Source organism: Malassezia pachydermatis (assembly GCF_001278385.1).
Source record: "Malassezia pachydermatis strain CBS 1879 chromosome Unknown scaffold1, whole genome shotgun sequence".
In the NCBI taxonomy this organism is placed as follows: Eukaryota; Fungi; Basidiomycota; class Malasseziomycetes; order Malasseziales; family Malasseziaceae; genus Malassezia; species Malassezia pachydermatis.
In genome coordinates this window covers 1100426-1121180 of record NW_017253138.1, presented here as the reverse complement: position 1 = coordinate 1121180, position 20755 = coordinate 1100426, and the positions used below count along the sequence as shown (strand labels likewise).

Genomic DNA, 20755 nt, shown 5'->3' with positions numbered 1-20755 from the left:
TCCCGCCAAAATTGCAAAGTATGATGCTGAGAACGGCCATGAAGAACACTGTAGCAGATACGCCATGTTGGCAGACTTTCCCCAAACCTTCTGCCATAATAGTGACAAACCCCACATGGTCCAGTCCTTGAACGAGAATAAACATACCAAAGGCAAAAGGGAGTAAGTCAAGAGGCAGTCGAAAAAGAGTCGACAATGTCACAGGGAAGATACGCCATGCCAGACGCGTGCCACGCCCGATCCACTGCAACGATCCCGTCGTGTGTTGAGCAGAAGAGCTGGACGACGTGGACTTTCGATAGGTAAAGAGATCGGCCGCAATATCACGACACAAGCACAATGCGGCACCAGGGACGCCGATTTGATAAACGTGCACATCTCCCAGGGCACTAGTTCCAACGAGCAGACAAATGACAGCAATCATAACCGCGGACGTAAATAGGGCTCCCACTGGATCAATCAAGAGCGAACGTGGCTGAATGTCAGGTTGATGGATTCGCTTAGGAATGTAATCATGCATCTTCCCTTCATCGTTAGAGGTAGATATTTCCCCGATACCTTTTTTTAGCGGAGGCCACCGAAGCCCAAAGAACAGCATGAGGGCCAGTAGAGAAGCACAGGCTGATACTAAAGACGGCAACACCATATACGCCGTATACCTGACAAACGATAAGTCAAACCCTGTAGCAATGACAAGGTTCGTTGGATTCGACGATACAAGCACGGCCGATGCAATGTTAGCTGCAGTAAATTGAGACCAGAGCCAGGCATAGGGCGGATCAATGCTAGCCGCTCGTGTAACGTAAACGAGGAAAGCAGTGCCACTCAAGATTACAGGATCATTCCCCAATATAACGCCGGCGATCCATAAGAACAAATACATCATCACATACAAAACACGACCGTCAAACGAGGCTCGTTGGCAAACATGACATGCCAGGTAACGCAAGAGTCCTGTAGCATCCAGAGAAATGGCAATGTAGGCCAGCGACAGAAAAAGCAGTAGAATATCGTAGGGAAAGATCCCACTCTCCCCTACAATACCATTACGCACTTGTTTTCCATCCATGCTCGTGGTGGCTAGCAGGAGCAATACACCACCAATGGGGGCTGTAACATGCGTTAAAGGGATAAAAACCCTATCAGTTGTGTCCAGCGTGCGAGGGGAGGAAGATGTACTTTCGCCCATTGAGTTTAATTCCATGTCCTCCTTACGAGGATCAGAAGAGCTCTGCGAGGACGGGAAGGAATCCCATCCACACGTCTGACGTAGTTGACGCCATTGTGAGCGCAGCCAGTGTGAGACACTTAGGGGTAGAGGAATATGCAATGGATAAATGCATATAATGGATACAAAAGCAAAGACAATGACAGTGAAGATCCCATGCCCATCCAAATGCCCCGTCGGTGTATCGAGCGCGGCCCCACCCGGGACTGTCATGGTGGTCTAACCGCAAGTGGAGGGGGGTGCCTAACAGCCCGTGCCATAGCGAGGAAAAGTGTTTATGAGCTTGTAGAGCGCTCCTAGGCGAGCCCTGTTTCAAATGTGTTTGTACGCCTTTTTCATATAGAAGGCATGTCGAGAAAATGTGTAGGCTACATTTAGGCCGTAAACTTGTACCTTCTGGCTCATCCTCGGAGGGATGAAAGGCATCAATTTTTTTTTGCTACTCCATCAGCAAAGTATCTGCTAAGTTTAAGCCCACCTGCTTAGGACGAGGAAAAAAACATGGCGTGGATAAGCCATCATCTCTTCATATACAAGTACTTCTAGGGCCGCCCGAGGAAAAGGTACGAAAACGGGCTGAAAGAAGGCACGCCAAAACCAAGAGTGTTGTTGTGCAGTTTGACATGTATCTGAGCCAATGACAATGTCCTTTGAGAAGGCCGAGATCTCAGAGAGCCGACATAAAAAAAAGTACAGATGTGATAGGGTTACCTCTGCGTTTACGTAATTTTAGTCTTGGGCGCACGGTTCCGGCCATCTAGCATCGACCTCGTGCTACATGGCGTATATCGCGCCACGACGCCTTCTGTACGCCCACAATGGATTTTGTTCCCTTGGGGAGACCCAAGCCATGTGTGTGGCGCTAGCGTGCCTAAGATTCAGGACCCAACATTACCGAGCGTGTTCCTAGCAAGGCTACTGACGGCGCCAGGGAGGGCGTTCTTTTTTTTTATTATTTTTTTTGGATACTAGGCCACGTCATTATGACGCCCTTATTAAACGTAGGTGTTAGAAACGCACCCAACGATCCTATCTGGGGAGGTACCGCCCGCCAAGTGTATGGGGCGCCCCAGCAAAGCCACTCTTTATGTATAAATGGCAACGCTAGCAGCTCACTGAGCGCTATTCCCTAGTGCCTTTCCCAGCCAGATTCCTGTTTGTTTGCTGTACAGTGAGCGCCAACACTTGCTTCAATCAACAGATTCTGAATTCCAACTTTGTTATATATCCACTTATACATACAAGATGACTACGAAGTATCATTCGGACGAACGTCCCCCTAGCCTGTCCGTTGTCGGTATCGGTCTCCGACTTCCTGGGTCGCGCGACAAGAAAGAATTTTTCGAGCTCTTGAAAGAGAGCCGCAGTGCCATCGGCCAAGTGCCTCGTGACCGATGGAACCCTGACACGATGACCAAGCCGGGTGGTTTGCCTGGCAAGGTTGTGACGGATCTTGGTGGCTGGGTTGACCCGCACACGGAAATCGATTCGCTCGAGTTCGGTATTTCGCCGGCGGAGAGCAAGAGCATGGACCCGCACCAGCTGGTCCTCACGGAGATTGTGCACCAGGCTTTGGAAGACTCGGGTATCCACTACCGTGGCACCAACACTGGTGTCTTCGTGACGGGTTCGCCCGATGTGCACAATCTCGGTAACGATATGTGGGACATGGGTGCGTACAACGGTACTGGTACGGCGTTCTCGCTGCAGGCCAACCGTTTGTCGTTCCTGTTCGACTTGCACGGTCCGTCTGTGTACATGGACACGGCGTGCTCGTCGGGTATTACGTGTCTGCACTTGGCTCGTGCCTCGATTCTGCGTGGCGACTGTGACATGGCCGTCGTTGCTGCGGTCAACCTGATCTTGACGCCGCATACTTCGCTGTCGTTCTCGGCGCTGGGTACGTTGTCGCCGACAGGTATTTGCCAGACCTTTGATGCCGCAGCGGATGGTTACTCGCGTGGTGAGGGTTGCACGGTCATTGTCTTGCAGCGCACGGAGGATGCTGTGCGCTGCGGTAGCCACATTTACGCAGAGTTGACTGGTACTTCGATCAATGCCAACGGTAAGGGCAAGTCGATTACCATGCCCGATGGTCCGAAGCAGAAGGCGGCGACCTACGCCGCCTACAAGGAGGCGCGTCGTGACCCCTCGGAGACGGTGTACGTTGAGTGCCACGGTACCGGTACGCCGGTCGGTGACCCTATTGAGGCGAACACGGTCGGTGAGGTGTTCACGCCGGGCCGTGCGAAGGACGACTACCTGCGCATTGGTTCGTCGAAGACCAATGTCGGTCACTTGGAGCATGCTGCTGGTCTTGTGCAGGTGATCAAGAACTGCTACACGCTCGACATGGGTCTGTTGCTTCCGCAGCTGAACTTTAAGAACCCGAACCCGAAGATTCGTTGGGACGAGTTTCAGATCCAGGTGCAGACCAAGACGGAGCCGCTGCCGGAAAAGAAGCTGACGAAGGACGGCAAGTTTGTGGCCTCGCTTTCGTCGTTTGGTTTCGGTGGTGCGAACAGTCACGCTGTGATGGAGCGTGTGCCGAACAAGTCGCTGGAGCTGAAGGTGCAGCCACTTACGGACAAGGACCCGATGCTGGTGGCTGTCGGTGCGTTGAGCAACCGTGCTGTGACGTCGCTCTGTGAGTCGATATCAGAGTCGTGGGCGGAGACCAAGGACCCGCTTACCGCCTCGCTGCTGGCACGTACGATGACGGAGCGTGCGCGTGGTAACCCGAACCTGGCGTACGCTGTGGCGACGCTTGGCGAGACGCTTACCTTCTCGGACACGAGCGTGACCGCGTCGTCGGACTTCAACCCTATCAAGGCGTTTGTGTTTAGTGGTCAGGGTCCGCAGCACGAGGAGATGGGTCGTCACCTGTACAAGCGCTTCAGGGCGTTCCGTGCCTCGGTGGACAGGTCGTTTGAAATCCTGCGCAAGTACCACAAGAATGACTTTCAAGCGTACGGCCTGTTCAAGCCGGGCGTCGAGGCGAACGTTGCCAAGACCTCGGCAGGTGTCTGGACAGTGGAGTGCATTGTGATTGCCATTGCCATTTTCCAGATGGCCCTGTTCGACCTGTGGATGGATCTCGGTGTGGAGCCTGATGTGGTCATGGGCCACTCGGTCGGTGAGATTGCCGCGATGTACGCCTCGGGTGCGGTTTCGCACGAGACGGCCATTCGCACGGCCATGGCCCGTTCGAACGCCCTGGCGCTGCTCGACAAGGTCGACGGTCAGATGGCTGCACTGGGTATCGGCCGTGAGGAGGCGGAGAAGCTCATTGCTCGCATTATGAAGGAGCAGAATGTCTCGGAGGGTCTCTGGATCTCGGCCTCGAACTCGACGAACGCTGTGTCGATCTCCGGTAAGACGAGTCTCTTGGAGGAGGTCGTCAAGGACTGTGAGGCGCAGGGCATCTTTGCTCGTATGCTGCGTGTTGGTGGTCCGTACCATTCGCCGATGGTGTCGATCTGCGGCGAGCCTTTCCTGACGGAAGTGCGCCCGATTGTGGATGCGAAGAAGAACGTGCCTACGCGCCGCTTTATCTCGACGGTCGAGGGCCGCATGTACAAGCAGGGCGAGACGCTTGATGCGATGTACTGCTGGAAGAACGTCAGCGAGCCTGTGCTGTTCCGTGAGTCAATGGAGGCGCTGCATGCCTACCGCCAGGAGCAGGACCGTGGTATGTTGGTGGTCGAAGTGGCGCCACATGCTGTCCTGGGCTCGTACATGGAGGAGATTACGCGATCCGTGAAAGGTGAACGTACGACGATTGTGTCGTGTGCGCGCCGTCTCAACCCGAAGAAGGGCGAGACAAAGGACATGCCTGTGGAGACCACGCAGTTCCTCGGCGCCGTCGGTGGTGCGCTTCAGTCGGGTGTGCGTGACCTCGTGGTGTACAAGCTGTACAGCGACGAGTTTGTGGACCGCCCGATGGGTGTGAACTCGACGCTGAAGCTGCCCGAGTACCCCTTCCTGCCGCTGAAGAAGGGCCCACATGAGATGACCTACACGGAGCACCTGCGTACGAAAGAGCTTGAGCCGCCTGTGAGCAGCGAGCTGTTCCGCATCAATGCGCAGACGCACCCGTGGGTGTTGGGCCACAAGATTCGTGGCTCGATTCTGTTCCCTGGTGCTGGTTATGCGGAGGCCGCGTTTGAGTCGGGTGCGCGCACGGTGACGAACATGAAGATCCACCGTGCGATGGTCATTGAGGAAGAGGGCAAGCCAAAGTACGCACAGTTCAAGCCGACGGGTATCAACGGCGGCTGGGAGTTCCGCTCGTCGGGGAGGAATGCTGTGAACGACCTGGGTATCATCTTTGATCAGCTGCACGCTAGTGGTCATATGTCGAACGAGAGCACGCCGCTGGGCCCGTCGAGCATTGAGGAGGTCCTGGGCAAGGACTACGCAGACAAGTTTGACATTGTCATGGACGGTGAGACGTTCTATGCACGTATCCGCCCGAACGGTTCGATGCACACGGGCTTCTTCGGTATGGTCAGCGAAGTGCGTGCCTCGTCGAAGCTGGATGACGACTACATTGCGTATGTGGACATTGCGCCGAACCTGTGGACGGAGCCGGAGTCGCGTGGTATGATTGTGCACCCGGGTCTGCTGGACGCTGCGTTCCTTTGCTCGTGGCTGCCTGGCCTGCCGTTCGATGGCAGCAAGGTCGGGGTCGACACGTTCCTGCCTAGCGAGGTCGATATGATTACGCTGCGTGGCACGCCGGAGGAAATTCGCGCGGCGAAGCGCTACATCCTCCACATTCGCGAGAAGATCAGCAACGACCATGTGATTAAGAACGACATTGCCATGTTCGACAGCGACACGGGCAAGATGCTTGTGTACGTCAAGGGTCTGGAGTGCCAGCGTATTCAGGACACGGGCAACCAGCGCGAGGGATACACCGAGAGCTGGGAGCCGCGTGCATTGGACGCGACTGTGAAGCCCACCGAGGCGTTCTCGCTGAAGCCGGAGCTTACGACCAAGTTCCTGGGCAACATGGAAGGCGAGGACGAGTCGGGTGTTGTGGCGGAGGCGCTCAAGAGCGGCTCCGTCGTCGGCACGCAGCTGCAGGACGACCTGTTCAGCGTGCCGGGCTTCACTACGGAGACGGTCGAGAGCCTGAACACCATGGTGCAGCATGTGCTCATGTCGTCGCACGAGAAACTGCCGCGCCGTGTGTTCCGTGTGCTTGAGATGTACCCGCGCCACCGCAAGACGAACCTCCAGCCGCTGGTCCAGTGGGCCGAGCGCCGTGGTCTGTACGTGGACCTCGTGCGTGTGAACATTGCGTCGGCGGAGCGTGGCTCGGATGCGTTCTTGACTGGCCCCTACGATGTGGTGGAGGCCTTGACAGAGTCGAGCCGTGCGATCCCTGCGTCGTTCGACGTGGTCGTGGCGTGTGATGCGCTGCGCTGCGCGTCGGATGTGAGCGCGGCCCTCAAGGCCACGGAGGAGCTCCTGGTGCCGGGCGGTGTGGCTGTCTTTGCGGAGGTGAAGGAGGCGTCGCCGATCGGTAAGCTGTACTATGGCAACGGCGCGAAGGCCGCGTCGCTCTCGTCGCTCTCGTCGCTCGGCTCGTGCCCGGCGTTCGAGCTCGCGTACGTCCAGCGCTCAAGCGACGCGTGGCCTGCGATCCCACAGATCCCGACCAAGGATGTGGGCTCGAACGACATGTTCCGTGCGCTGGCCGACGACGAACTGGTGTACTACCACACGGCCGGCTCGGAGTACAAGCTGCCGGAGGCTATCCGCCACCACTGGAAGTCGGAGTCGCCGATCGGTAAGCTGTGGATCATCACCGACGACACGATCGATGGCGCACGTGCGATGGGTCTCGCGGGTACGCTGACCAACGAGTTTATGACCGTGAAGGGTATCTACGTCGCCGTGGACCCTTCGCTGTCACGTGCGCAGCGCGACGGCCTGCTGGAGCTGCTCCACCAGCGTGAGGAGGAGGGCTCGTTGGAGATGTTCAACATCATCCGCAACAACCGCCTGTACGGCCGTCGTCTCGTGAAGCTGCCGGCGATGCACCCGACCGAGCAAAAGGGCCGCGACTGGGTCCTTGAGCTTACCGAGGGCCAGCCGGCCAGTGTGCAGGCGATTGCGCCACACACGCACAACCCGCCGCCGCTGGACGAGCACGACGTGCTGGTGCAGACCGATGCCGTGGCGCTCAATTTCAAGAACATTCTCTCGGCTACGGGTCTGCTGCCCGCCACCGACCGTCTCTCGGAGTTCAGCGGTGTGGTGCGTGACGTGGGCTCGGGTGTGACGCGCTTCAAGAAGGGCGACCATGTCATGGGTACCTCGGGTGGTGTGCGTGAGGGTATCGTGGCGATGGCCTCGGAGTACGCGCTGACCAAGGTGCCGACGAACATGTCGAACCTGGAGGCGGCCGCATTCCCGATCGCCTACGGTACCGTCTGGCACGGTCTTGTGCACCTCGCGCAGATCAAGAAGGGCGAGACGATCCTCATCCACGCCGCTGCCGGTGGTGTGGGTCTGTGTGCGATCCAGATTGCGCAGCGCTTCGGCTTGGAAGTGTTCTGCACGGTGTCGTCGCAGGAGAAGCGCGACTACCTGCACAAGAACCTCGGCGTGCCGTACGAGAACATGGCCAACTCGCGCTCGATTGCGGCCTGGCTGCAGGGCGGCCGCGACTGGCTCGCGAAGCGCGGCAAGACTGGCTTCGATGTGGTGCTCAACTCGCTGCAGGGCGCTGCGCTGCAGGCAGGTATCGAGGCGCTCGACTACCTCGGCCGCTTTGTCGACATTTCGAAGCGTGACCACTTGGCCGGCAACCCGATGTCGATGAGCGGTTTCTCGAAGGCCATCAACTACATTGCGGTGGAGTTGGGTCTGCTGGGTGTGCACGCGCCACAACGCATGGCTGCGCTCCTCGATGAGATTGCGAAGGAGCACGAGCGTGAGCCGTTCAAGTGCCTGTACGGCCACAAGTTCGAGGGCTCGCAGGGTCTCGTGGAGTCGTACAAGCTGATGGAGTCGGGTAAGCACATCGGTAAGATTGTGACCGACCTCAGCTCGTCGTGCAAGCCGGACTCGGTCGAGAAGCTGTGGGCTGCCTACAAGGTGTACGACCCACGCAAGTCGTACGTCCTGGTCGGTGGCTGTGGTGGTCTTGGCCCGCGTCTTGTGCAATTCTTGATGTACCTGGGTGCGCGCAACATTGTGCTCACCGGTCGTCGTGGCCAGATCAGCCGTTCGGACCGTCTGGCGCTCGAGCGTCTGGTGCGTGACCCTGCGTTCCCGAACGTCACGATCAAGATCATGGCGGCCGATGCGCTGAGCCCGAACGCCATGAAGGACGTATTCGACACGGCCTCGTCGCTGGGTCCTCTCGGCGGTGTGTTCCTCATGTCGGTCGTGCTGCGTGACGACGTGTTCATGCAGATGGACCAGGAGAAATTCGAGACGGTGATCAACTCGAAGATCGGCGCGCTGAACGTGATCCGCGAGACGATCAACATCGACGACCTGGACTTTTTGTTCCTCTTCTCGTCGACTGCTGCGCTGTTCTTCAACCCTGGTCAGGCGAACTACAACGCTGCACAGGCATACTTCAACCGCTTCGCGATGGAGCGCCGCAACGTCATCTCGTACGCTGTGCCGGCCATTTCGGACATCGGTGTGTACGCCCAGATGCGTTCGAAGTCGAACAACGCCGCGCTGAAGGTCATGGATGCGCTCGCGTGCACGTCGCGTGAGCTGTGTACCTCGATTGCGCAGTCGGTGGCTCGTCTCGTGATGGGCGGCTCGAACCACAACGGCTACTTTATCCAGCCGATGGACTGGGAGATGATGCAGGAGATCTCGCCGGCGAACGCCTGGAGTATCTCGCATCTGATTGAGCACCACGACGACGATGCCGACGAGGGCGACGACGAGGGCGACAACGCTGACCCTGTTGGCGTGCTCCTCGGCAAGCTGCTCAACGTCGACATCGAGACGGTCGACGACACCATGTTCTTGTCGACGCTCGGTCTCGACTCGCTCTCGGCCTCGAAGCTGAGCGCGATTCTCCTGGCCGAGTTCGGTACCACGGTGACGCAGCTCCAGCTCCTGGGCCCTGTCTCTGTGGCTACGCTGCGTCAGATCGTCGCCGACTCGCAGGCCGAGAAGGGCGACAGCGCAGCCGCGCCAGCCAAGAAGGGCGGTGCAGCGAAGCCAAAGGCGCCGGGTGCCAACAAGCCGGAGACGGCCAAGGTGAACACCAGTGCGCTGGCCACGATCGACTACGCGTCAGAGCCGGAGAAGCTCGACGACTTGCCGCCGTCGGTGGTGGGTCTTGTGCCGTTCGATGCCAAGACGCTCTCGCCGGAGAACAAGCAGGAGGTCCTCGTGACGGGTGCGACGGGCTACATGGGTGCGACGGTGCTCGAGGCTGTGCTTGAGGCGTTCCCCAACGCCCAGGTCACGGCTGTGGTGCGTGGCTCGCCAGAGGGCGGCCTCGACCGTATCAAGGATGTGGCGACGAAGCGCCACCTCAAGACGCTCTCGCACCTTGACCGCGTGAAGGCCGTGTCGGGCGACGTGACCAAGCCCAAGCTGGGTCTCTCGAACGCCGACTGGGCCATGCTTGCGAGCTCCGTGGACCTGATTGTGCACGCGGCCGGTAAGGCGGACCACTTGGCTGGCTACCAGAGCATCGCCGAGGAGAATGTGCTCTCCACGCGCGAGGTGCTGCGTCTCGCTTCGGAGCAGAAGGTCAAGGCCGTGCTCAACATCGGCTCGACCAACATGTGGCTCACGTTCACAAGCGAGGACAAGGGCGACGAGGTCGTGCAGGAGGATGTCGACCTGGAGAGCCTCAAGACGGGTCTCTTCAACGGCTACTCGCAGTCGAAGTGGGTGGCTGAGAAGCTCTGCCAGCGTGTGCGCTCGCGCGGTGTGCCTGTGATTACCGTCCGCCCTGGTGCGCTGGGTGGTAGTGCAAAGGGCAAGTACGTCCCGAACGAGGACAGCTTCTTGTGGCGCATGTTCAACGGCTGCCAGCAGCTCGGCTACGCTCCGTCGTCGACCTCATCGGCGTTCACGGAGACTCCTTCGGACTGGTTCTCGGAGATCCTCGGCAAGCTGATGTCGTCGCCGAAGACGTGGTCGAGTGACCATGCCGTGTTCCATATCCGCAACGAAACCCCGATCCGTGTGGAGGACATGCCGTCGCGCCCGGGTGTCTCGAAGCCCAAGGTGGTGCCGCATGCCGAGTGGGTCGACCACTTCCAGAAGGAGGCGGCCAACCCGTCGTCGACCAACCCGCTGGCGCCGCTCAGCGGCTTTGTCTCGAAGGGCGATCTGGCTCACCTCCCGCACTTTGACCAGTCGAACACCAAGGAGGTGCTTGGCAACCAGTGGGTGGACTGCCCGCCGTACAAGTTTGACTTTTAATGACCCTGCAGCCATATAGGCGTGGCGGGGCGGACCAAGGCGATGTTGCTTCTCTGTAAAAGAGAGGCCTACGAAACGTATTGCGCAGAGCTTCACGATATCCGACGGGGCTAGTTGGCGCTTTGCCTACGTCGGACGCTGTACGATCTCGCAGTGCGCTCGGCCTCTCACATGAAATGTTGGGCTTGATTGACTTTGTTCGCTCGTTCGCACAGCCTTCCTGCATAGGTCCGGTTCTTTTCTTCCTTCCCTTTGAAAATACCTGCAATGCTGGTTTTCTTGTTCTTTTTTTCTGGGTCCTAGGGTCACATTGGCATGTATACACTCTCGATAGATCTCTCATTTTTATGTTGGCGCATAGAACTCAATGATCTGTCAGTTCCATTTCCTGCGATGACACTGCACGTAGCCCATCGTGGGCCACCGCGTCGTGATCACGTGATAGGACTCTTCCCACGGGCCGACGGCGCGTCGACGACCACCACGCCGTTCGCTCTCCCTTGTGACGACGTGGCGCGTGTGTTTGGCGACTGGACGTGGTGCCTTTCCTTTCATACCCAAGTCACTCGCCAGCTGCCATGTTTGGAAGTTCCTCGTTTGGCGGCTTCGGCCAGCAAAACCAGCAGCAGCAAGGCATGAACAACACAGCCCAGCCTGCCGCTGGTTCCATGTTTGGCCAGCCAGCTACGCAGAATGCGTTTGGCACGCCTGCTACGACGTTCGGGCAGCCTGCTGCCGCGTCTACCCCGGCCTTTGGGGCAGCGCAGCCGAACGCGTTCGGCGCGCCGTCAGCTACGGCGCAGCCAACGCAAATGGGCACCCCTTTTTCATTTAACCAAGCTTCTACGACCAATACGTTTGGCGCGCCCAAGCCAGCCACGACCGGGTTTGGCTCGTTCGGGACAGGTACGGCGCAGCCAGCCGGTACATCGTTCGGGTTCGGCGCGACATCCACGCCGGCACCCTCGCAGCCCACAACTGGCGCGTTTGGCGGTATGGCCTCCAACCCAGGCTTTGGCCAAGCGACGACCTCCTCGTTTGGGTTCGGCAATGCACAGGCGCCAGGTGCTCAGCCCACCTCGACGTTTGGCACGTTCGGTGCGGGCGGCGCGCAGCAGGCCATCACGCAGGGCTCGGCCACCGTGCCGTATGCGCCGTTCCGAGAAGACATGACGCCCAACGAACCAAAAGCGCATGCCAAGACGTTTGAAGTCCACCAGTCGATCACGTCAATGCCTGCCTACCAGACCATGAGTCCGGAAGAACTTCGTTGGATGGACTACCAGCAAGGCCGTGGGAAGGGCACAGCCGGTCCGACCCCCGGTGCGACGGGCACCTCTACGACGACCTCGTTTGGCTTTGGCCAGCAGCCTAGCGCATCGACCAACAACGCATTTGGTCAGCCAGCTACCGGTACGACCAACGCGTTTGGCCAACCTGCGGCGCCGTCCACGGGCTTGTTTGGCCAGCAGCAGCCACAGCAGCAGCAGCCTGGGGCGAGCACTTCGATGTTTGGCCAGGCTGCGCAGCCCAGTGGTGGCCTGTTTGGCAACAATGCGGCGAAGCCTACGGCGTTTGGCACGAACAATACGACAGGTACCTCCATGTTTGGCCAGCCGCAACAACCTAGCGGCGGCAGTCTGTTTGGCGCTGGCGCTTCGGCACCTTCCACGACGCAGCCGACATCGTCGTTCATGTTTGGCCAAAACAATACCACTACCAACAACAACACGGCCCCTGGCACGACTGGTTTTGGTTTCGGCGCGGCGAACAACCAAGCGAAGCCGGGCGGTCTCTTCGGCAACAATGCCGGCACGACCGGGTTTGGCAACAATGCTACGACGCAGCCATCTTCCGGCTTCTCGTTTGGTGCCAACACGACGCAAAACCAAGCCGGTGCTACTGGTACGACGTTCGGCGCCACGCCCAACAACAATAACAACAATACAGGCGGCTTTTCGTTCGGCGCAAACAATGCGAACCAGGCTAAGCCGGCTGGTAGCTTGTTCGGTGCAACGTCGACGCAGCCCAGTACAAATACCTTTGGTACGAACACCTCGACTACCGGCGGCTTTTCGTTCGGAGCCAACAATGCCAACCAGGCCAACAACCAGCCCAAGCCCGGCGGCTTGTTCGGTAGTGGCGGCGGGACTGGCTTTGGTGCGACGAACACGACGACAGGCACAGGTACGCAGCCCTCGACGGGCTTTGGCACGGGTGCGACGGGCGGCGGCCTCTTTGGCGCAAAGCCTGCCGGCACGACGGGCTTTGGCTTTGGCGGCGCGAACACAGCTACCACGGGTACGCAGCCTTCGACTGGCTTTGGGACAGGTACAGCGTCAGGCACGTCGACCAACACCGGCGGCGGCCTCTTTGGTGCTAAGCCTGCCGGCACATCGCTCTTTGGCGCTGGTGCAGGGACCAACACGGGCGCGACACAGCCGGGTGGTGCGACGCAGCCTGGTAGTGGTGGCCTCTTTGGCCAGGCCTCCAATACCTCGTCCAACACTGGTGGTGGTTTGTTTGGCGCTTCGAACGCCGGCAAGCCTGCGTTCTCGTTTGGTCAGAGCACCACAGGTGCGCCGAATGCGACGCAGGGCACGACGGGCGGCACCTCGCTGTTCGGCGCCTCGCAACCTGCGCCTGGCACTGGCACCTCGCTGTTTGGTGCCTCGCAGCCTGCGTCGGGGGCGGGGACGTCGCTGTTTGGCGGTGCCAAGCCTCTAGGCGCCTCGGCGCCCGCACCAAGCGCTGCGGGCCCGACGATGGGCCCGCCATCACTGACGAGCAACCCATACGGTACCGATGCATTGTTGGCCAACACGTCGACGGTGCCGACCGCAGCAACACAGGCGCCGCTGCCGTTTAACGTGGCACCCAAAAACAAGCCGCCTCTTACGTCGCCGTTCCGCTCATCGCCTCGCAATGCTGTGCGTGTGACCCGTCTGCGTGGCTCGACGCCCGGTCTGGATCTGAGCCGGAGCGTGCGTGAAGGCACGCCGGGCGATCGCGCGACGCCTGTGCGCGCTGGCAGTGCCGGTCTTTTCCGTCCGCCGAGCGATGCGGCGGCTCTGAGCCCGCAAGCGTTTATCCCTCGCTCTACCTCCAAGCGCCTAGTGCTTGATGGTGATACGAGTCTGACACAGTCGCCCAGCGCGTGGCGCGACGGTACTCCACGTGCGTCTGTGCCCCCACGCGCGCGGTTTTCGCCCGCGGTCGAAAAGAAAGTCGGTGGCAACGCAGGTGGCGGTGCTTCGCTGGGCGTCAGTGCGTCGCAACCGCTGGAGGCAGACACCTCGTCGTTGTCGCTGCCCCCGCCGCGTGACGCATCGTTTGGCTCGGCGCCTTCCTCAACGCCTGTGCCCGCAGGCAAGGCCAAGGCCAAGAGTGCGCGTGTGTTGCAGCATGGCGACTACTTTACCGAGCCGAGTCTGAGTGAGCTGCGTGCCATGCCTCATGAGGCACTCTCGCACGTCCAGGACTTTGTCGTGGGCCGCGTAGGCTTTGGCCGTCTTGCATTCCTGGAGCCGGTGGACTTGACGAGCGTGCCGGACCTGAGCTTTGTCGCCGGTGGCGTTGTCCAACTGCGAGCTAAAGAGTGCTTTGTGTACCCACAAGAAGAGGACCTGGTATCAGACACGCCATTGGATGGTCTGTTGCCCAACTACGTGCCGGTGCCCAAGGCGCCGCTAGGTACGGGTCTCAATGTGCCTGCCCGTGTGAGTCTCGAGGGATGCTGGCCCCTGGACCGTGCCACACGTGAGCCGCTCAAAGACGAGTCGTTGCCGCGTGTCAAGCAGCACATCCACAAGCTGCGTAACAAGAAAGAGACCGAGTTCCTTTCGTACGAGGCGGCCAGCGGTACGTGGACGTTCCGTGTCGAGCACTTTTCGCGCTATGGCTTGGATGAGTCGGACGAAGACATGGACGACGAAGAGGAGATGCAGAGCGATTCGGACGACGGTCCGCCCCTCGCGCGTCTGGGCGAGTCCGAGGAGGAGAGTGACGAGGACAGCGGCTCGAGTGTGATGCATGAAAGTGAGTTGGTGCCTGGGATCGACGTCGATGCGCGTGACGATGTTTGGGTCCCGACCATCCGGGATGCACCGCCTACGTTGCGTCGCTCCATGACCCCTGCGGCCGTGTCCCGTCGCACGCCCGGTGTGGTGGAGCCACGCAAAGTCCAGGTGATGCAGGCCAGTTTTTTTGGGCAGGCGCCTCCGACGCAAGGACCAGTCGGAGGCGTGAGCCAGGACGGTCCCTGGGCCTCGAGCGTCGCTCGTGACGTATACCCACCCCCGCCAGGGGTGCCAGAGCGTGCGATGGAGCACGTTCGTGACGACGAAGACGACGATGGCGATGAGGAGGAAGAAGAAGAAGAAGAAGAGATCATGGTCGAGGATCTTCCGCCTCGCTTGCCGCCGGTGGATATCGTGCGTGTGCCCTCTGCCAAGTCGGCATTGGATCCCAGTCTCCCACTCGATGCGAGCTTGACCCTTGCGCGTAGTTTCCGTGTGGGCTGGTGTGCTCCCACGCGCTTCGTACACAGCGGTGTGCGTCCCGCCTCATCGATGCCTCTCGCCTGTACGCAGGTGCAATGGGAGCACATTCCTATGGCGACGCGCGAGGATGATGCATCATCCATCCTAGCGATGTCGCATCGTCTTTTGGCGCAACAGCTGGCCGACTCCCAAATCCAGCGTGAAGATGGGGCTCGTGCGCCGCATGTGACGTTTGCCGAGGGCACGACGTGCGCGCACATGGCGCAGATGTACGATGCAGATGATAAGCAGTATGCTGCGCAGGTCTGGCACTTGACCAGCGCACTGTTTGACCCCTTGGACTTGGATCTCCCGGCTACAGCGTCCAGTGAGATGCGCAGTGCCGTCACACTGCGCCGACGCAAAGCCGCGTTTTCGCAGTGGCTGGAACGTGCTGTGACCTCGTCTGTGCAAGCGGATGTGCGTGCGCATGTTGCTGCGTCACGACGACCTGAGCATGTGTTTGCGCTGCTCACAGGTCACCAAGTGGAGCAAGCTGCCGAGGCTGCGCTGGAAGGCGGCGATGTCCGTCTTGCGACGCTGGTGGCGCAGGCGGGTGGTGCTTTGGAAGCCAGGGCAGACGTGCACGAGCAGTTGGCATTGTGGCATGCGGAGGGCGTGGATGACGATATTGATCGCCCACGCCGCCGTTTGTACGAGCTGCTGGCTGGCAATGTCGTGCATGCTGAATGGACCAGTGCACGTACGCATGCGCGTGAGAAGCAGACCATGGCGATGGCGGCTGGCTTGGATTGGCGTCGTGCACTGGGTCTGCATATATGGTACGGCACGGCATGGGAGTCGCCACTGCAGGCATGTGTACACAGCTACGAAGAGGCGCTCAAGGCGGCAGGCGAGACGGCGCCGCCATTGCCATCGTACCAAGCCGATGCGCAGCTGGGTATCCTGAAGCAGCGGGCGCTATGGCAAAATAAGGGCGCGCCGCGCGATGCCTTGTACGAGCTGCTGAAGCTGCATGTGGATACCACGTACCCGCTTGCTCACGTCTTGGATCCCCGCAACTTTGGGCAAAGTGCCATGGACTTTGCTTTGCCATGGCACTTGTACATGTACCTCACACGCGCTCTCCATGCGCGATCCCTAGACGAGGACGTGCAAGGTGATCAGTTGACCATCAGCTACGCTACACAGCTAGAGAGTGCTGGTGAATGGCGCTGGGCGGCGTTTGTGCTCTTGCACCTGACCGACGAAGATGTTCGCGCCAAGGCTGTGTCCACCCTGCTCGCCCGCCATGTCGAGGCACTGAATGAGGAGGCTGTGGCCTACCTTGTCTCTACCTTGCATGTGGATCCACGGTGGATCCATCTTGCACGCGCCCAAGCGGCGCATGCGCGCCACGACTTGTATGTGGAGTACCAATGCCGCTTGAAGGCTGAGGACTGGGCGCGTGCGCATGCTGTGGCCGTGCGCTACTTGGCCCCTGAAGCGTTTGTACGTGGCGAGACAAGTTTGCTTCTCGACTTGTTCCGGCCGATGGCGGACGCCGTCGAGGCCGGGCATGTGATTCCTGGCTGGTACGAAGGCGGGCACGTCCTGCTTGACTATGCTACGCTGCCGCGCTTGCTGCCGCCTCTGCTCGCCAAGGCCCAGGACGGGACGCTGTCGGCGCAGGAGAGGCATGCTTTGCAGCAGGCGACGGGCCGTACGCACGAACTGTTGGACCGTGTGCCGCTGTTGTATGCGGATACGACAGACTTGATGAGCACCGTGGCCCGGACCGAGATGAAGGCCGTCTTGCACAACCTTTCGCGCCTCCTTGCGAGCGAGGCACAGGCCCCGGAGCCCCCTGTGCACTGGTCAGCTACCTCGCCCCCCGATATGGAGCAATTGCAAGCCGCTGCGCGTGACTTTAGCGCGTCTATGTTAGCCTGTCTATAGACACATCATTGACTGAAAACGCCCCTTTTGTTCATGCAGCAGTCCACGCATGTGAAGGAGGGAGAGCGCTGCGAGGACATCGGCCCAACGAAGGTGGGAAAACCGTTCGTCGGCATATCGCAAGCGTTGATCGATCCCCTTCGGGTTCAGCCATGGCCCCTTTGGAGCGCGTGGTCCCACGTAAGTAGGCTTCAAATGGAGAATCGTGGCAATATGCGCCGCTAGCAATGGTGCACAGAGCACTTGGTAGCGACCTTGATGGCATAGGATTTGGCCACTTTCCACCATCGACTGCAAGGCCCAGTCCATCAGTCGCTGGCACTTGGACTGGAGCACATGCGCGTCGAGGGCCCAGCCTTGAGGAAACATACGTCTATGCTTGTCTCGTACCACGGTCTCTGCCAACGTCTGAAACTGCACGAGAAGCGCCGAGGTTGTGAAAATAGGTACCGCATGCTCGACCAGCGGCACATGAGGTGACTTGGTATGTTGTGAAGTTATGTTGGTCATGTACGATCGCACTGCCTTTACAAATCCACGAGACGAAGTGCATGAGCGTGATGAGGTAGGGGCCGTAGGCACTCTCTGGGCGGGGCTAGACGATGGCCGGTGGGTCGAAGCAGGTGGCCCCTCGTTCTGTCGTGGTCCTTTCTCCACTGTAGGCGTGGTAGCGGGTGGCAACGAGGAAGGCAAAACTGTAGGCTCTGGTGGCGCCATCCTACGAGGTGACGCCTGGGGCGTCACCGGGTGGACCCTGGAAGGCCGTGGCGCTTTGTCGGATGGCACGACATCTGTAGAGGTAGGGTTGGGCGGGGTTATCGTTCGTTGCTGTATATCATCCTCCTGCACAAGTGATAGCTTTTCCATTATACTAGCAAACTCGCTAGGAGGTGTAGCGTACAAGGTCTCTGCCAGAGAGACTGCACGGAGTAGGTGTTCATGCTCCGAATTGGGATTAGTCGTGCGCTCGATAGCCACCGCATGTAGCAAGTCAGGCCGGCCTGCTCTGTACATGATACGCCCAATACCGTACACCACATCGCCCACCTGGAAAGGCGATTGCACATGGTTGACCGTATAAGAATTTTTGCTGTGAGGTGGTAGGTAACACTCCTTGACACCTGCCTGACCCTGAGCGGTCGATGGCAACGTCAGAGGCACTTGGCCAAAGCACCACATCTCTATTATACCTGTTCCATCATCTAGAAAGTACTCGGTTTTCTTCTCACGAGTACGTACACCCACAATCATAGCACAGATATGTACACATACGCATGGCCATTTCCTATATTGCAAGACTTGAAACCTGTCCAATTCGATCTCGGAGTTCCTGCACGGTATGAGTTCTTCCATATGACGTATACAGCAGCATATGGCATTCTTTGGGTCCAATGCCCAAACATAGAGGCGGTACACCTCCTCTAGGGTCGGATCGCGCGACGCCATGTACCTGGAAATGACATGTCAAGATCATATCCTGGTTCTCCACCCCCACGCCTACTACTGCAATGTGCTCCTTGCTTATATCAGCCTCCATGGAGTCCGTCGTGCCTGGGCAGGACGGCAGTGGCGTAGGCAATCAATCACTTGTGCTATCCCATCATGTCGCGCGTACTCTCGACATGGGCTGTCGTGAAGCAGATGTCGCAACGTGTGCCGGTGCGCAGTATCGCTTATCGCACAAGGCTCATGCCTATGTATACTCGCCTGTATTCTACAGCGAAGACGTGCGCTGAGTGCGGCACAAACAATGCGATGGAAGCCTTGCAATGCGCCAAGTGCAATCGACTTCAGCCGCTCCCTTCAGACGTGGATTTCTACGAAGTACTTGGCATCCCTCTCGACTCCATTGGAGCTCGCGGATGGAGGGTCCAGGATGGAGATCTCAAGGCGCAATGGCGCCGTACGATGGCTGTCGCCCATCCTGACCGCCTCGTAAGTAAGCCTGGCGATGAGCAGGAAATTGGTGCACAACAAAGTACCATTGTAAACAAAGCCTACGAAACTCTACGTCAGCCTTTACAAAGGGCTCTATACCTGCTGCAGCGCGTTGGTGGCGTCAGCATCGAGGAAGATCAATCGATCCAGGATCCATCCTTCCTCATGGAGGTTCTTGAGCTACAAGAGGCCTTGGAAAATGCCCAAGATCAGGCCACGGTCGACGAGATCAATGCTACCAACCAAGAACATATGCAAGGCGTGCTTCAAGCGCTAGACGAAGCATTTGCAGCCAACCCTTTGGATACCGATCGCATTCGCGACTTGGCCATGCAATTACGCTACTGGACAAACATTGAAAAATCCATTCGCGAATGGCAGCCAAGCGCATAATGAAATCGTGTCCATAACGCTGTTGAGTCGACTATAGATGTATTACACAACAATGGCGCAGATCAAGGCAATGTCGTCTACCTTGCCGCCAGGGTAATGAAAGCCGTGCTGCGCCGCATCGATTTGGAAGGGACTCACCTTCTCTTCCGTCATCTGGCACAGACGTGCGTATTGCATGAGTGTAGAGGCTACCACATTAGTAAAGTCTTGTTTTTCCTCGGTGGCTGTTGCGTTCGGCTTCTTCGTCGAAGCCCAGTGCTCGCGATGTTTGTCTTGAAGCATGTCAATCAATTGCAAAAGTTCAGGGCGTTGCGGCGCATCAGGTGTAAGCGATTCCTTCGGTGGTAGCTTGCAGTGTACATTATCCAAAAAACCATCCGTCATGACTAGCACCATATCACCACGTTGCAAGTCCATCTCATGAAGGGCAGCATCGCTAGGTTGGTTCGTAAGTGATCCTGGCTGCAACATATTTTTGGGTACTTTGGCAAGTTGGTATGGGCAGTTGAAGCCGTACAGTTGAGGAGCAGAGCTGTATACCACATTCATGCGACGTTCAGGGCTCGTAGGATCCGGGCGGAGGTGAACAAAACCCGAATCACCTACATTCGCACAAGTAAGCTTGCCGTGAACGCCATCCAGTCGTAGAAGGCATGCTGTCGAACTGCCTGCTACTACGTCTGGGTTTTGCGCAACTTGCTCAAAGGCATGTTCCAACACCGCTTTCGGCGTAGGAAATGTCGCATGCTTCTCTGCATATTTTGTCGCATAATGAAGCAGCGCATTCGAATAATGAGAGGAATCAATGCCGGATTCACTCCAACCACCGACACCGTCAGCGACGCCCATCATGACAGAGGTATTGTCCAATGACTTGGAAATCATGAGAGCGTCCTCACCAGCGTCGCCACCCTTCAGCATATTACTTCGCCATATCCCAATCTCACTCGTAGGCTCAATCCCACCGCGAAGCCGCGGAGGGGGTGACCGCCTAACGTGCTCTTCCCCGTCCTTATTTTCGACCTCCACGGTCTCACGAGGCTTCGCAGCAAAGGCATACGCTGTCACAATCTTCATAGGTTTTGGCTCTGCTGTTGTCGGCGCCGCTGTTGGCGTCGGCTGGGGCGCCGAAGCATTGTGAAGTGGACGGACCGGAGCCATGACCCGTGGCATGGGCTTGGGAGCCCTTGCAGCAGTGCTAGGCACCACGATACGCTTCAGCGTACCCGCTGTTGCATAACCGGAGCGCCAGGAACGACTGCTAGGGATCATGGTCGTCGTCGTTGGCAAGGTGACGATGTGTGGCAAAAGCGGTGGTATTTATACG

General features: G+C 58.6%; 4 protein-coding genes across 4 annotated transcripts; 3 read left to right on the top strand and 1 right to left on the bottom strand.

Moving 5' to 3' along the window:
• Nucleotides 1–2473: 2473 nt before the first annotated feature.
• Malapachy_3521 (polyketide synthase) lies at nucleotides 2474–10657 on the top strand (the record flags this gene model as incomplete). The annotated part of the gene is made up of 1 exon (XM_018137989.1): nucleotides 2474–10657. The coding sequence occupies one exon, from the start codon at nucleotides 2474–2476 to the stop codon at nucleotides 10655–10657; it is 8184 nt and encodes a 2727-aa protein (XP_017993854.1).
• A 578-nt stretch (nucleotides 10658–11235) lies between these two features.
• On the top strand, nucleotides 11236–17097 carry Malapachy_3522 (nucleoporin; the record flags this gene model as incomplete). Its single annotated transcript, XM_018137990.1, has 1 exon — nucleotides 11236–17097. One exon carries the CDS (start codon nucleotides 11236–11238, stop codon nucleotides 17095–17097), a length of 5862 nt encoding a protein of 1953 aa, XP_017993853.1.
• A 1602-nt stretch (nucleotides 17098–18699) lies between these two features.
• Nucleotides 18700–19428, top strand: Malapachy_3534 (co-chaperone protein mitochondrial precursor; the record flags this gene model as incomplete). The annotated part of the gene is made up of 1 exon (XM_018138002.1): nucleotides 18700–19428. The coding sequence occupies one exon, from the start codon at nucleotides 18700–18702 to the stop codon at nucleotides 19426–19428; it is 729 nt and encodes a 242-aa protein (XP_017993785.1).
• Nucleotides 19429–19470: 42 nt separating this feature from the next.
• On the bottom strand, nucleotides 19471–20700 carry Malapachy_3514 (protein serine threonine phosphatase 2c; the record flags this gene model as incomplete). Its single annotated transcript, XM_018137982.1, has 1 exon — nucleotides 19471–20700. One exon carries the CDS (start codon nucleotides 20698–20700, stop codon nucleotides 19471–19473), a length of 1230 nt encoding a protein of 409 aa, XP_017993691.1.
• Nucleotides 20701–20755: the final 55 nt, after the last annotated feature.